This window comes from Martes martes (assembly GCF_963455335.1).
Source record: "Martes martes genome assembly, chromosome: 6".
NCBI lineage: Eukaryota > Metazoa > Chordata > Mammalia > Carnivora > Mustelidae > Martes > Martes martes.
The window spans coordinates 132,633,142-132,649,451 of NC_137893.1; the positions used below are offsets into that span (position 1 = coordinate 132,633,142).

General features: G+C 39.1%; 1 protein-coding gene across 1 annotated transcript in view; it reads left to right on the plus strand.

Moving 5' to 3' along the window:
- The window catches only part of SYCP2L (synaptonemal complex protein 2 like), a gene marked incomplete at both ends in the record, with an annotated part of 92,691 nt that overhangs the window by 27,224 nt on the left and 49,157 nt on the right, over positions 1 to 16,310 (plus strand). Inside the window, 2 exons of the mRNA XM_080805963.1 lie at positions 260 to 317; positions 412 to 490. Coding sequence (XP_080662089.1) covers positions 260 to 317; positions 412 to 490 — 137 coding nt within the window. The remainder of the gene's footprint in view (positions 1 to 259; positions 318 to 411; positions 491 to 16,310) is intronic.

Here is a 16,310-nt window from a genome sequence, read left to right on the forward strand (position 1 = left end):
TCAGACCAGTCCTCATTTTCTTATATTTGATTACATGGACATCACACAGAAATGTAACATAGTGTTTTTGGTACTGACAAAACTCCTGAGGGCAGATATACCAATTTTTTGGAATAGTCAACAGTCATTAGGAGTCCAGTCTAATGAGTAAAAACCCAGTGTCTTAGTATTTAGAAATGCTTTTCTTTGGATATGTAAAGTGACTCTAAAAGAACTTTAAAAGAGGGACTTCAAAGTCATCATAATTTTTTTTCTACAGCAAAGAAATACAGCAGATAGTTCACCTGAAAAATGGAAACCAGATGACCTACAACAAGGTTAGCTTTTAAAAAAATATCTATCCCAAGACTTTAGTATACTTACATATTTACTTGAAGCTTAAATATTTTTGTTTTGAATTTTCATGATTAGAAGTCACTTCAAAAGATTCCTCAGATTTACAAGAACCATCAGTAAAAATTCAGGATCCTAAATTAAATGACAAATCCAGGTATGTGACTTTCAAAGTTATTAAACCATGTTGATTGCTATTAATGTGACCAGTTAATGGATAAGTCAACTGTCTTTCCATCTTTCCTGCATCTGGCCACACCCCGCACAAGGACAGAGCATTGTGTGCAGTGTTCTGTGAAATGATTTGAGTAGTGTTGGGATGCTCTCCTGACCTATAGATCTCTACCGGTATACCCCCAGTGATATATTTGAGGTATTATTCCCAGCTAGGAAACACGTATCACCTGACATTGATTTGCTACTTTTCCATGTGGGCCTATGAAGAGTGGGTCATAGGATAAGTAATTCTTTATAGCTTTATATAGAGACAATTGGAATAAAATAAACTGTGCCTATTTAAAGTATGTCATTTGAGTTTTAACCTATGTCTATTCCAAGGACAGTCACTACAATCAAGGTAATGTACCTATCCATCATCTCCAAGATGTTCTTGCCCCTTTGAAATCCTTCCCTCCTGCCCTTTATGTCCCTTACTTGCCCCTTGCAACCACTGATTTTTGCCATGATAGATGAGTTTGCAATTTAAAAAATCTGATATAAATGAAATCAAACTGTATAACTTTTTCCTACCAGCTTCTTTCATTCGGCACAATTATTTTGAGATTTATCCATCACTAGTTCATTCTTCCATATTGCCAAGTAATAGTTCCTTCATGGAACTATTATACCATGGAACATGGTATGTTATAACATGGAACATGGAATAGTTCCTTCATGGAACCATATACCACTGTTGATCCATTCACCAGCTGGTGGCCATTTGAGGTCCCAGTTCTTTGTTATAAGGAAAGCATTTGGGATCATATATAACCCTTTGTATGGATGTGTATTTTCTCTTGAGTAAATACATAGGAGTGGAATGACTGGATCATTGTTGGTGTATGTTTACCTTCTAAGAAACACTGCCAAAATGTTTCCTAAAGCGGTTAAACCATTTAACATTCCCACCAACAGTCTTTGAGAGTACTAGTTGCTCATACTCTTGCTAATACTTGGTAATGTTAATCTTTCTAATCTTAGCCCTTCCAGCAGAAATGTAATGACATTTCATTGTGGTTTTAATTTGCATTTCTGTAATGACTAATGGTATTGAACATCTTTTCATGTGTTTATTTTCCATCTTTATCTCGGGTAATCTTCAAATTTTTCACTATTAAAAATGATTTGCTTTAAGTGTTCTTTATATATTCTATATAAAAGTCCTTTTATTAGGTATGTTTAAGCTTTTCTCCCTGTCTAGGGCTTATCTTTTTATATTTTATAAGTGTCTTTTTTTAATCTTTCATAGCTATTGAAGGCCTGATGTACATAACTAATACAGCTTGTTAGACACCTAATAACCTTTACTAAATGCATTGAATTCCATATATTGTCTTCACCATATCCCTAAGCAAACCTCCGTTTGCTAAAGGAGGACATGAGGACAAAAGAACTTAAGGACATATCCCTAGAAAGTGCTGGCTTAACTATAACATATCTTTAAAGAGCAAAAGTTCTTAGTTCTCATTAAGCTCAATTGATTTGTTTTTTCCAATTCATTTTTTTCTTCTATACTTTACGCTTTTTTTGTGATGTGCTTAAGAAATCTTAGGCAAACTCATGATCAGTTTCCCTACATTTTCTTTCTTAAATTTTTTTCAGTGTTCCAAGATTCATTGTTTATGTACCATACCCAGTGCTCCATGCAATACATGCCCTCCTTAATAGCCGTCACCAGGCTCACCTAACCCCCTCCCCCCTCCCCTTCAAAACCCTCCGTTTGAGTCCATAGTCTCTCATGGTTCATCTCCCCCTCCAATTTCCCCCAATTCACTTATCCTTTCCTTCTCCTAATGTCCTGCATGTTATTCCTTATGCTCCACAAGTAAGTGAAACTGTATGATAATTGACTCTCTCTGCTTGACTTATTTCACTCAGCATAATCTCTTCCAGTCCGGTCCATGTTGATACAAAAGTTAGGTATTCATCCTTTATGATGGAGGCATAATGCTCCATAGTGTATATGGACCACATCTTCCTTATCCATTCGTCCGTTGAAGGGCATCTTTGTTCTTTCCACAGTTTGGCGACCATGGCGATGCTGCTATGAACATTGGGATACAGATGGCCCTTCTTTTCACTACATCTGTATCTTTGGGGTAAATACCCAGTAGTGCAATTGCAAGGTCGTAGAGAAGCTCTATTTTTAATTTCTTAAGGAATCTCCACACTGTTCTCCAAAGTGGCTGCACCAACAGTGTAAGAGGGTTCCCCTTTCTCCACATCCTCTCCAACACTTGTTTACTAATTTGCTAATTTTGGCCATTCTAACTGGTGTAAGGTGGTATCTCAATGTGGTTTTAATTTGAATCTCCCTGATGGCTAGTGATGAACACTTTTTCATGTGTCTGGTAGCCATTTGTATGTCTTCATTGAAGAAGTGTCTGTTCATGTCTTCTGCCCATTTTTTGACATGATTATCTGTTTTGTGTGTGTTGAGTTTGAGAAGTTCTTTACAGATCCTGGATATCAGCCTTTTGTCTGTACTGTCATTTGCAAATATCTTCTCCCATTCCGTGGGTTGCCTCTTTGTTTTGTTGACTGTTTGCTGTGCAGAAGCTTTTGATCTTGATGAAATTGGACAGCTATATGTAGAAGAATGAAACTCAGACATTCTCTTATACCATACACAAAGATAAACTCGAAATCGATAAAAGACCTCAACGTGAGACAGGAATCCATCAGAATCATAGAGGAGAACATAGGCAGTAACCTCTTCGATATCAGCCACAGCAACTTCTTTCAAGATAATGTCTCCAAAGGCAAAGGAAACAAAAGCGAAAATGAACTTTTGGGTCTCCCGTCAGTTTTGCTTGGGTTGAGTCGTCCTGCCCCCTATCAAGGGGCTGGGTTCTGTGGAAACTGGTTTTTCAGGCTTTTGTTCTCTGAAGGTTTTTGTTCTTTGGCAGCTTTTTGGGCTTTTCTGAGGTTTAGTGGAAAGCAAACTCTCTGCACCCAGACCTCTGTCTCGAAGAAGCCTCAGTCTTCTCCCCTCTGGGTGGTCCAGAACACACAGACACCCCCTCTGCAAACTCAGCTGCACAGCACAACCTCTCACAGGCAGTGTGCACCCCCGGCCACGACGGCCCCAGTGGTCACCTGAGGTGCCTGCCTATCTCTGCACCCAGGCTACCGAAACCACAAGCGATACTGGCCTGAGGAGCCTGGTTTCAGTGGCAGTGGCTGCCTTTGCCGGGACTGCTGTCTGGGGTCCAGGCCCATGCAGGGTGCCCTCAGATTCTGTGTTTGCGCTGTTTGAGGAAGGCTGCTGCTAAAGGATCCCGGCCAGAGATCACGCTGGGTTCGCTCAGGCATGGGCTGGGAGCGTTCAGACCCTTGGCCAGGCATGGAAGGGTGTGGTCCTAGAGACTAGACTGGAAGCTGGTGCCCACACCAGGCTTTCTCAGGTGCGGGCAGAAGGGGGAGTGCGCCTAGCAGAGCGGTGGTGCAAGCAGTGGAAAGCCGAGGGCTCAGGGACCACGGTCTGGAGGCTCCACAGCATGTTCTCTGGCACAGGTGTTTGCCGGCAGGGGCCATCCTCGGTCCATGGGCTGAGGCACGTGCCTGTGACCGCCCGATTCCACCAGTTGCCCCTTAAGATCTTTTGCTCTTTTTGAGCGCTTTTAACCAGACTCCAAGTTAACGCTGGTTCCCAACCACAGGGCACTTTCGTATTGGGGTATTACTTTCCAAGGGGTCGCTCCTGGTGGCTCCCTCCCCCTTTTGCTTATCCTCCGATATCAGTCCGAGCGTTCCCACTCTGCTTTACCTCTCCACTGGCGTCTTCTCCCCCCGGAGAGATCCAGACGTGTACAATCCTCCATCTCAGGCTGATTTCATGGGTATTCAGAGTGTTCTGGTAGATATTTAGCTCACTTTAGGGGTCCGGTTGAAACAGGGTCTCTTAGTTCTCTGCCATCTCCCATTTTCTTTCTTCCCTACATTTTCTTCTAGGAGTTTTGTAGTTTTAGATCTTATTTCAGCTACATTTTATGTTAATTTTTATATCATGTGAAGGGTTGTTTCCCCCCCGCCTCCACCTCTCCCCTCTCTCCCCTTTTCTTGCATATGGCTGTCCAGCTATTCCAGATCATTTACTGAAACAACTCTTTGTCCCCCATTGAGTCTTCTTGGAAACTTTGAAGATATCAATTGACTGTATATGTGTAGCTCTATTTCTGGACTGTGTACAGGCGTGCCTTGGAGATACTGAAATTCAGTTCCAGATCAGCACAACACAAATATTGCAGCAAAGCAAGTAAAATGATTTGGCTTCCCAATGCATACAGAGGAAAAGGATTATATTATCCTGTAGTCTATTGAGTACGCAATAGCATTCTATCTAGACACACACTTGTATATACTTTCAAAATACGTTATTGCTTAAAAATGCTGTTTGAGCTTTCAGTGAATCCTAACCTTTTTGCTGGTAGCAATTCTTGCCTCCGTGTTGATTCCTGCTGCCTGGTCAGAGTGGTGGTTGCTGAAGGGGGGGTGACTGGCAATTTCTTCAGATAAGGCAACAATGAAGTTCGCCACCTTGACGCTTCCTTTCATGAACAATTTCTCTGTAGCATGAGATGCTCTTTAATAGTTTCCTCACGGTAAAACTTCTCTCAAAGTTGGAGTCAATCCTCTTAAATCCTGTTACGTTATTAGCTAAGTGTATGTAGTATTCTAAATCCTTTGTTGACCTCTCAAGAAGCCTCATAACATCTTCACCATGGATAGATACCATCTCAAACCACTTTTTTTCATCCATAAGAAGCAACACCTCCTCTGCTCAAATTTTATTGTGAGACTCCAGCAGCTCAGTCCCATCTTCAAGCTCCACTTTTAATTCTCTTGCTCTATCCACCACATCTACAGTTTTTTCTCCACTAGAATCTTGAACCCTTCAAAGTCATCCATGAGGAATAGAACCCACTTCTTCCAAACTCCTGCTAATGTTGATCTATTACCCTCTTCCCATGGATCATGAATGTTCTTACTGGCATCTAGAATAGTAGATCCTTTTTAGAAGGTTTTCAATGGACTTTTCCCAGATATGTCTGAGGAATCAATATCTGGGGCAGCCATAGCCTTATGAAATACATTCCTAAATGAGACTTAAGTAGAAATGAGTCCTTGATCCATGGGCTTCAGAAGGGATGTGGTTAGCGGGCCGGGAACAGCATTCATCTTGTTGCCCGTGTCCACCAGAGCTCTTGGGTGACCAGGCACACAGTCAGTGGGCAGTAATATTTTGAAAGGAATCTTGTCTTCTGAGCAGCAGCTCTTAACAGTGGGCTTAAAATGTTCAGTAAACCACATTGTGAACAGACGTGCTGTCATCCAGGCTTTGTTGTTCCATTTATAGAACATGAGCAGAGTAGCTCTAGCATCATTCTGAAGGGCTCTGGGATTTTGGAGTGGTAAATGAGCATTGCCTTTAAGTTAAAGTCAGCAGCTCCATTCTCCCTAACAAGAGACTCAGCTTGTCTTTTGAAGCCAGGCATTGAGTTTTCTTCTCTGGCTATGAAAGTCCTAGATGGCATCTTCCAATTGAAGGCTGTGTGTCTACATGGAAAATCTCTTTAGTGTAGCCACCATCCAGTAACTATTTTAGCTAGATCTTCTAGATAACTTGCTGCAGCTTCTACATCAGCACTTGCTGCTTTACCTTATACTTTTATATCATGGAGGGGTTTTTTGTTTTTCTTTAAATCTCATGAACCGACTTCTTATAAATTCCAACTTTTCTCCTGGAACTTTCTCAGCTCTCTAAGCCATTATGGCTGGTTTGATCTTCTATCCAAACGGTTAAAACTCCATATATGCAATAAAACTGTTCTTTGTTGTTGTTGTTGTTGTTATAATTGCCATACAAATCTATAGAAATTTTAGGTATACAGCATAATGACATGCATATAGTACGAAATGATTACGATAGTAAGCTTAATTAACGCAAAGCTCCTCATAAAATTGCAATTTTTTTTCCTTGCAGTGAGAACTTTTAAGATCTACTCTTAGCAACTTTAAAATATACCATATGTACATTACATCCCCTGTATTTATCTTATAACTGGAAGTTTGAAACTTATGATCACTTTCTTCCACTGTTGAACCCTACCCTCCCAGCTTCCACCATTAGTAATCACAAAACTGATGTTCTTTTCTATGAGTTTGGTAGGTTTTTTTTAATTCAAGTATAATGAATATACAGTGTCCTATTAGGTTCAGAAATAAAATATAGTGGTTCAACAATTCTATACATTTCTTAGAGCTCATCAAGATAACTGTTCTCTTAACCCTCTTCATCTGTTTCATCCATCTCTCCACCCACCTCCCTTCTGCCAACCACCAGTTCTTTATATTTTGGTGTCTGGGTTTTGTTTGTTTCCTTCTTTCTTAAATTCAACGTATGAGTGAAATCATAGGGTATTTGTGTTTCTCTGCCTTATTTCATTTAGCTTTGTACCCTCTAGGTCCATCCATATTGTTGCAAGTGGCAGGATTTCTTTTGTGGTTGAGTAATACTCCAGTGGACATATGTACCACACTTTCCTTAGCCATTCATCTATCAATGGGCACTTCATAGTGTTGCAGTTTAAGTAGGGCTTTAATTCCATAAGTAAAATCAAATAGTGTTTCTTTCTCTGATTTGTTTCACTTAGCATAATGTCCTCAAAGTCCATCTGTCATTGCACATTATGGGATTTGCATTTTTAGGACCAAATAGTGTACCACATCTACTTTATCCATTCATCTATCAATAGACAAGTTGTTTCCATATCTTGGCTATTGTAAATAACACTGTTATAAACATGAGGATGCAGATATCTCTTCAACAGTGATTTGGCTCCCTTTGGATATATATCCAGAAGTGGAATTGCTGATTCATATGGTAGTTCTATGTAAAAATCTATGTAAAAATCTATGCTGATTCATATGGTAGTTCGATGTAAAAAAAAACTAGCTGTTTACCTTCCATAGTCACTTTACAACTTACATTTCCATTAATAGTGCCCCAGGGTTTTGTTTCCACAAAAAAATTGTTTGGATATGTGGAATATATTTTATGGCTCATTTTATCTCTTTTGTCTGTTTATTTGGCATAACTTTTTTAGTGGTTTATGATATATAAACTTAACACCCTTGACCTTCAGATAACGTATCACTTTACACATAAGCCCTTAGGCACAACTCAAGGTTTTTTGCTACTTTTATCGTACAATTTACTTTTACACATGTTATAAACCTCTAATTATTGCTGTTTAAAATAACTATAATTTTAAAACACTTTAAAATTAGAACTTACATTTTACCACATATTTACCATTTCTACAGCCCTTCATTCCTTTGTACAGATAGAAATTTTCATCTGGTATCATTTTCCTTTGCTGGAAAGACTTTAATATTCTTGTGCAGATCTTTTGGTGATTCTTACAACTATTACATGTTTGATACTGGGTATAGAATTTCTAGGCTAACAGTTTTTTATTTCAGTAATTTAAAGATCTTGCTTTGTCTTCTCGCTTGATTGTTTCTGGTGGGAAGTCTGTTATATTTCTTATATTTGTTCCTTTATATGCAAGGTGACTTTTTTCTCCTGAGTGTTTTTCAGACTTTGTCTTTATTAATGATTTTAAGCAATTAGATTGGGACGTGATTTGCTGTAGGGCTTTTTTTCCTCATGTTTCTTGAGCTTAGGGGTTAAGCTTCTTGGATATTATAGATTTTTATTACATGTAGAAAATTTCAGAATTCCCTGGGTGTCTCAATTGTTTAAGTGTCTGCCTTTGGCTGAGGTCATGATCCTAGGGTCTTGGGATCAGGCCCCCACATTGGGCTCCCTGTTCAGCAGGGAGCCTACTTTTCCCTCTCCCTCTGCCACTCCCCCGGCTTGTGTGTGCATGTACTCTAACACATAAATAAAATTTTTAAATTAAAAATTTTTTTCAGTCAGTATTTCTTTAAAGGTTTAGCCTTTCTTTTTTTGTGTCCTTCAAGTTCTCCAGTTATATATGGCTATATCATACAACTTACTGATGAATTGCTTTTTTTTCTTGTTTTAGTTTTTATTGCCATATCTTCAAGTTTATTAATCTTTTCTATAGTATTCAACTGTTCTTAATCCTATTTGGTGTACTTGTCATCTCAGACATTGTTTTTCACCACTAGAAGTTCTTTTTGAGGGTTTTCTCTTTAATGCCTCTACTTAATATCTTCAAGCTATCCTCCACCTTCTTCACGTCACTTCTAATGTAGTCATTAGAACTGTTTTAATATACTACTTGTCTGCTAGTATATCTCTTGTGACATTTTTAAAGCTCATTTCAGTCAATTGATTTTCCTTCTCATAATGCATTGTTTTCCTGCTTTTTTGCATGCCTAGTAATTTTTGATAGAATTCATGAGTTTCTACCTGGTTGGTAATTGGATATTTGTGTATTCTAGTAAATTCCTTGTACTTTATTCTGGGATGTGGCTTAGTTATTTTAGGGCCAAGTGATCCTTTTGAGGTTTGCTTTTAAGCCTTGTTAGGTGAGAGTAAAGTAGCCTTTAATTTAGGGATAATTTTTCCCCATCCCTGATTCAATATTCTTGTGAATATTATACCTATGAAATCTCCATGAATTAGTTTTCTCCATGATTAATAAAAACACAAACTATTCCCAGTCCTTTGAGTTCTGGGGATTCTCTCTCTCTCTCCTTGAAATGGCTCTTTTTCCAGCTTCAAGTAACATTATATGCATGATTGGTGTTTGTATTAGTCAGGGTTCTCTAGGAAAATGGAACCAGTATGATAAATATATAAGAAGCAGAATTATTATGATGTATTGACTCACAGGATTGTAGAAGTTGAGAAGTCCCACATCTGCCATCTACAAGCTGGAGACCCAGGGAATTCAATGATGTGTTTGTGATTACAAGTCCAAAGGAGGCCTGAGAACCATGTAAATGGTGTCGATTCCAGGCCAAAGTCATGAGAAGACGAATATCTCAGCTTAAGCGTAAGGGAGGAAGCAAAAGGGGTAATGTTTTCTCTTCCACCTTTCTGTTCAGGTCCTCAGTGAATTGGATAAAGCCCACCCACGTCAGGGAGAACAGTGTGAATCCACTGATCCAAATGCCAGTCTCCTCCAGAATCCTCATGGACATACCTAGAAATATTTAATCTGGGCACCTCTTAACTCCAGTCAAGCTGACACATGAACTTAACTATCCCAATACTCCACTCAAGACTTTAGACTCCTTTGCAGATCTTGAACACACACCCTCTATAGCTCTGTCCTCTCTGGTTCTCTTTCCTGCAGACTCTTACCACATGTCTCTCCCCTACTTAGGGACATTGTTGAGCTTTGCCTGTTTCATTTCCCTGCACGGCAGCCCAGGGATTCTCTCGAAGCCGTGTGCCGAAGCAATTGTAGGGCTCCCTTCACTTGTTTACTCTTTCTTAGTGGTCACTATCTTGCGTTGCTTGATGTATGACATCTGAAACAACATTTTATGTTCTATCTGGTTTTGTAGTTGTTCCAGGCAGACAGATAAATCCAAATTTCCATACTACATACGGAAAAGCGAATTGTGAGTAAAGGGAAAGAGTAGTATGACTCTAGGGACAGGAGGTAGCAGAAGCTCACTCATAATGGAGTGTAAGATGTTTCTTTTAACATTACACATTTCTAGTGATTACTTATAATACAAATAATACAAATTACTTATATACAAATATATATAATACAAATAATGTATAATACAAATAATACAAATTACTTATATACAAATTTCACCCAGCTCTACCACTTCTAGCTGGGTAACTTTTGAGCAAATTACTTTTCCTCTCCTTGCTTCAACTGCCTCATCTGCAAAACAGTGATAATAATACCTGCTTCATGGGGTTGTGAACAATTGAAAAAATTAAGACCTGTGACAGGCTAAGAACAGTGTCTGGTATTTATGGAGTAAGCAATAAATATAGCTATTATTATTATTGTTACTAACACATCGCCTGTGCTCATTACTGTGTACCCTCTTCTGAGGATTTCCTGGGATGACTAGGGTCAGCCACTTTTTTGCTGATAGGTGTTTAGTGACTTCCAGTTTTCAGATGATGCCACTGTTGAACAGTGAACCAGGTGAAATAGGGTGTACCTTCTGAACGTATACTGGGAAATATTTAGAATATCAAATTCAAAGTTGACCGTTCAGAATACAAGCTGATTTTTTTCTTTTTAACCAAAAAATTTATCCAATTAAAAACAAAAATATTAAAAAACAAAAAACCAAAAACCCCAAAACAAAAATATTTATCCCACCAGTTACGCTTGGTGGAAGGAAGGCTCCCCCGGGGCTCAACAAAGTGCTTAGCTAACATGGGATTTTAAAAGCAGAGGACCCTTTCTTTGGAAAATCCAGACAAAATAGCTACAAGACTACAATCAGTGCCCTTGGGTGTAGACATTTACTATCTCACGCTTCAACCCAAAGAACTTTCTGTGGAAAGTTTAGAAGTTTTAGATTACGTGGTCAACCAGAAGCTATGGCTGTTGCTAGTTCATCATTGGTGTGACAATAAGAACAGTGTTTACGTCTTTCCTAGACAAGATAATACTAAGTTTAGGTTCTGCAGTATCATCTGACTTATCTAAAAAGTTTCAGGTAATTTTATGTATTGTAGCTCATTTAAAAATAATGTTGTAAAGCATAGGGCATTATTCTTTTTTGTACTGTCTATCTGGTTTTGGTACCAGGGGAATGCTTGCCTTGTCAAATGAATTTAGAATCTTTCATTCCTCTTTTATATTTGGGAATAGTTTGAGAAAGATCAGTATTATCTGAACTTTAAATGTTGGTAGAATTCATCTGTGAAGCCATCTGGTCCCACATTTTTGTTTATTGGGAGTGGTTTTTTTTTTTTCTTTAATTACTGATTTAATTTCATTGCTAGTAATTAGTCTGTTCAAATTTTCAATTTCTTCCTGATTCAGTTTTAGGCTACATGTTTTTAGGAAATTTTCCATTGTTCAATTTGTTGGCATACAAGTTTGCATAGTATTCTAATTCTTTTGTATTTCTTTTTAAAACAGGCTTTTATTTAAAGATTTATGTTCAAATTCTGGATATATGATTCACTTGCTGAGTGATCTTGTTTATTTTAAAGATTTTTTTTTATTAGAGAGCATGAGTGAGAGGAGCATGAGTGGGGAGAAAGGGAGAGGGAGAAGCAAACTGCCCACTGAGCAGGGAACCCACCAAAGGGCTGGATCCCAGAGATCATGACCTGAGCCAAAGGCAGATACTTAACCAACTGAGCCACCCAGGCACCCCAATCCTTTGTATTTCTGTGGTGGTATTTCTTCATTTCTGATTTTCTGAGTTTTGTTTTGTTTTGTTTTTGTTTTTGAGTCTAGCCAAAGGTTAATCAATTTTGTTCTTTTCAAAGAATCAGCTCCTGGTTTCATTAACTTGTGCTCTTGGAGGTTTTTTGTCTTTATTTCATTTAATCTTCTTTCTTTCCTTCTATTGGTTTGGGCTTTGTTGTTGTTTTACTAGCTCCTTTAGGTGTGAGGTTAGATTGTTTAAGGTTTTTTTTTCCTTGCTTTTTGAGGTAGGCCTGTGTTGCTATAATCTTCACTCTTGGGCAGCTTTTCCTGTGTCCCAAAGATTTAGGACTATTGTGTTTTCATTTGTCTCCATGTATTTCTTGATTTCCTTTGGTGTCTCAGTTGACGCATTTGTTATTTACTGGTTTATTATTGAAACTCCATGTAGTAGCATTCTTTCCAGATTTTTTTCTTCATATTGATTTCTAATTTCCCATCATTGCAGTGGGAAAAGATACATACTATGATTTCAACCTTTTTGAATTTGTTGTGACTTGTGGCCTAACATGTGATCTATTATGGAGAATGTTCTATGGGCACTTGAAAAGGTGTAGTCCACGGTTTTAGGATAGAATGTTCTGAATATATCTGTTAGATCTGCTCCCATGTGTCATTCAAAGCTATTTCCTTGTTTTCTTTCTGTCTAGATAATCTATCCCTTAATGTTAGTGGTGTATTAAAGTCCCCTACTGTTACTGAATTATGATAGCTATCTTCTTTATGTCTGATACAGCTGCTTTACGTGTTTGGATGTTCCTGTGTTGGGTGGATAAATATTTACAATTGTTAGATTTTCCTGCTGGACTGTTCCCTTTATCAAATAATGTCCTTTTTTGTTTCCTGGGATAGCCTGTTTAACAGTTTATTTTTATCTGAAATGAGTATTGCTACCTCAGCTTTGTTTTCACTTCCATATGCATAATGTTTTCCCATCCCTTCACTTTCATTTGCAAGTGTCTGTAGGTCTGGAGTGAGTCTTTCATATGCAACATATGAATGATCTTGTTTTATCCACTCAGTTACCTTATGTCTTTTTATTGGAGCATTTAGTCCATTTATATTTGAAGTAATTATTGATAATTATGTACTTATTGCCATTTTGTTACTTATCTTATGGATGTTTTATAGTTCTTCTCTTCCCTTGTGGTTTGATGGCTTTGAATGATATGCTTAGATTCCTTTCTCTTTATTTTCAGTATTTTTCAAGATTTGATTTTATTTTATTGACAGCGAGAGAGAAGGAATACAAGCAGAGGGAGTGGGGGAGGGAGAAGCAGGCTTCCCGCTGAGTGGGGAGCCTGATGCAGGACTCAATCCCAGGACCCTGGGATCATGACCTGAGCTGAAGGCAGATCTTAACAACTGAGCCACCCTGGTGCCGCTATTTTTAGTATTTCTATGACAGGTTTTTGATTTGTAGTTACCATTAGGTTTATATAGACCATCCTATGTTAACAGTAGTCTATATTAAGTTAATAGCCACTTAAGTTTAATTGTGTTACGTTAGTCACCGTATAGTACATCATTGGTTTTTGATGTAATGTTCCATGATTCATTGTTTGTGAACCCATGGCTAACGCAGTGCTAACCCATTCTAAGAGTACTAAATTTTTATTCCCTCCCCATTTAAAAAAAAAAATTATTTGAAAGGGGGAGGAGGGGCAGAGGGTGAGAATCAAGTAGATTCCCCACTGAGCATAAAGCCCATCATGGGGCTTGATCTCACAACCCATGAAATCACGACCTGAATTAAAGCCAAGAGTTGGACGTTGAACCAATTGAGCCACCCAGGTGCCCCTATGCCCTCCCTGTTTTATGTATATGATGTCACATGATTTTGTTTTGTGAATTCTTCGATTTTTTAATTCTTTTAAGATTTTATTTAGGGATGCCTGGGTGCCTCAGTTAGTTAAGCATTTGACTCTTGTTTTTGGCTCCAGTTTTGATCTCAGGATCCTGGGATCAAGCCCCAAATAGGGCTCTGTGCTCACTGGGGATTCTGCTTGATGTTTTCCCCTTCTCTCTGCCCCTCCTCTCTCTCGCATTCTCTAAAATAAGTAAAACAGGAAAAAAAAGTTTTATTTGACAGAGAACAAGCAGGGGGGAGCAGCAGGCAGAGGGAGAAGCAGACTCCCCACAGAGCTTGATGCCAGGACCCTGGGGGATCGTGACCTGAGCCGAAGGTAGATGTTTAACCAGCTAAGCCACCCAGGTGCCCCTTGACCAATTTTTACAAGTGTAATTAATATTACTGCTTTTGTGTTTAACCTCTGTACTGGTTTTATAAGTGAGTAAACTGCTTTTATTATTTTTCATTTACTTGTGAAAATTTTCCCTTTCCTAATTTACTTCTGATTATGGCCTTTTCTTTCCACTCAGAAAAATTCCCTTCACTGTTTCTGGTAAGGCTTGGTTAGTGGTGATGAGATCCTTAACTTTTGTTCAGGAAACTATTTCTCTCTCCTATTCTGAATGATAGTCCAGCTGAATAGAGTATTCTTGGCTGCAGGTTTTCTCCTTCCAGCACTTTGGCCATGTGCCACCTTCCTCTGGCCTGCAAAGTTTCTGCTGAAAAATCAGCTGATAGCTTTATGGTGATTCCTTTTTATGTAACTGTTTTCTTTTTCTCTTGCTGCTTCTAAAATTCTATTACTACTTTTTGTCATTTTAGTTAGTATGGCTTGGTGTGGGCCTCCTTGGGTTGATTTTTTGTTGGTGTTTCTCTTTGCCTCTTAGGGATCTAGAGGTCTGTTTCCTTCCCCAAATCAGGCAAATTTTCAGCTATGATTTGTTTAAAGAAATCTTCTGCCCCTTTCACTCTTTCCCTTTTGAGATCCCTATAATGCGACTGTTATTTAGCTTAATGATGTTTGAGTTCCCTTAACAAATTTTCATTTTTTATTTTTCTTTGTCATTCAGCTTGGTTGCTTCCCATTACTGTCTTCCAGCTCACGGATCTGTTCTTCTGCTGTCTGTCTACTATTCCATCTAGTGCATTTTAATTTCAGTCGAGTTCATCTCTGATTGGTTCCTTTTATATTTTTCTCTTTGTTGGAGGTTTCATTGTGATCCTCCAATCTTTTCTCAAGTCCAGTGTCTTTATGACCACCACTTTGAAGCATATTGCTTATCTGTTTCATTTAGTTCTTTTGCTGTGATTTTTGTCCTGTTCTTTCATTTGTGACATACTCATTTCAACTAACTTTCTGTTTCTGTGTGTTAGAGTTAGCTATGTCTCCTGCTCTTGAAAGTAGTGGCCTATGAAGAGGAACTCTTATAGTGCAGTATCTCCTGTTCGTTAGAACCAGACCCTTCAGGGATGTGTTGTGTGTGCCCTTCTACTGTTGCGGAGCCATGCTTGCCTTCAGTCAGCTACAATGGCTCACGTTGTCTATTTTGTGTAGTGTTTGGTTCCTCTGCTGCTAAGGGACCAGTGTTGGGCTTACAATTGGCTCACACTAGATACCTCCCAACCATCTGCTGGGCCTGCAGTTACACTGAACTGGAGAGCACCCTCCCTGTGTTGTCCCCTGAGAGGCTTTTGCTGGTGGGCAGGGTCTGAAGTCGGACCAAGTGTCCGCACCCAGCCCACTGCTGGGACTGCAGTAAAACTGGTGTGTCTTGTTATCTTCCTATTTTCCCCAGAGCAAGAGTCACTTTGGAGTAGCATTGGTCACTCTTGGGGCTGCTTGTACTATGAGATGCATCTCGCACTGCTTTTGAGGGACTCGTGCTGAAGGGAATGTGGGTTGGCTGGGGTGGATGGATCCACAGGAGAATGTGGGGGTGGGGTCCATGATATTGGCAAATTAGATGCCTACAGGTGTCCAGGTATCTAGGCTGGGGAGGAGGGAGAGGAATGGTACCAACCAGCTCTTTTGTTCTTACAGAAGTTCCCTAAAGGTCCTTGCTCCTCCAGCACCTGTTCTGGGATTAGTAAATAAATCTTCCTGTATAGCCCAGGTGCAAACTTGTGCTTCTATACTGTATCTTGGAGGGGTTGTTTGTTATAGCAGATCTTTAATAGTAGGGACTCTATTTCTTATTTTATTTATTTATTTATTTATTTATTTAAGATTTTATTTATTTATTCGACAGAGAAATCACAAGTAGGCAGAGAGGCAGGCAAAGAGAGGGAGAAGCAGGCTGCCTGCTAAACAGAGAGCCTGATGCAGGGCTCAGTCCCAGGACCCTGAGATCATGACCTGAGATGAAGGCAGAGGCTTAACCCACTGAGCCACCCAGGCGCCCCAGGGACTCTATTTCTTATCATACCCCCTCCCCAGCCTTTCCAGAGCCATGCCCACTGATCTTTTAGAGTACCCAGAATTAAATGCCACTAATAGGAAAAACTCACAGAGGTAACCCCAACTGGTTTTCATGGCCAAA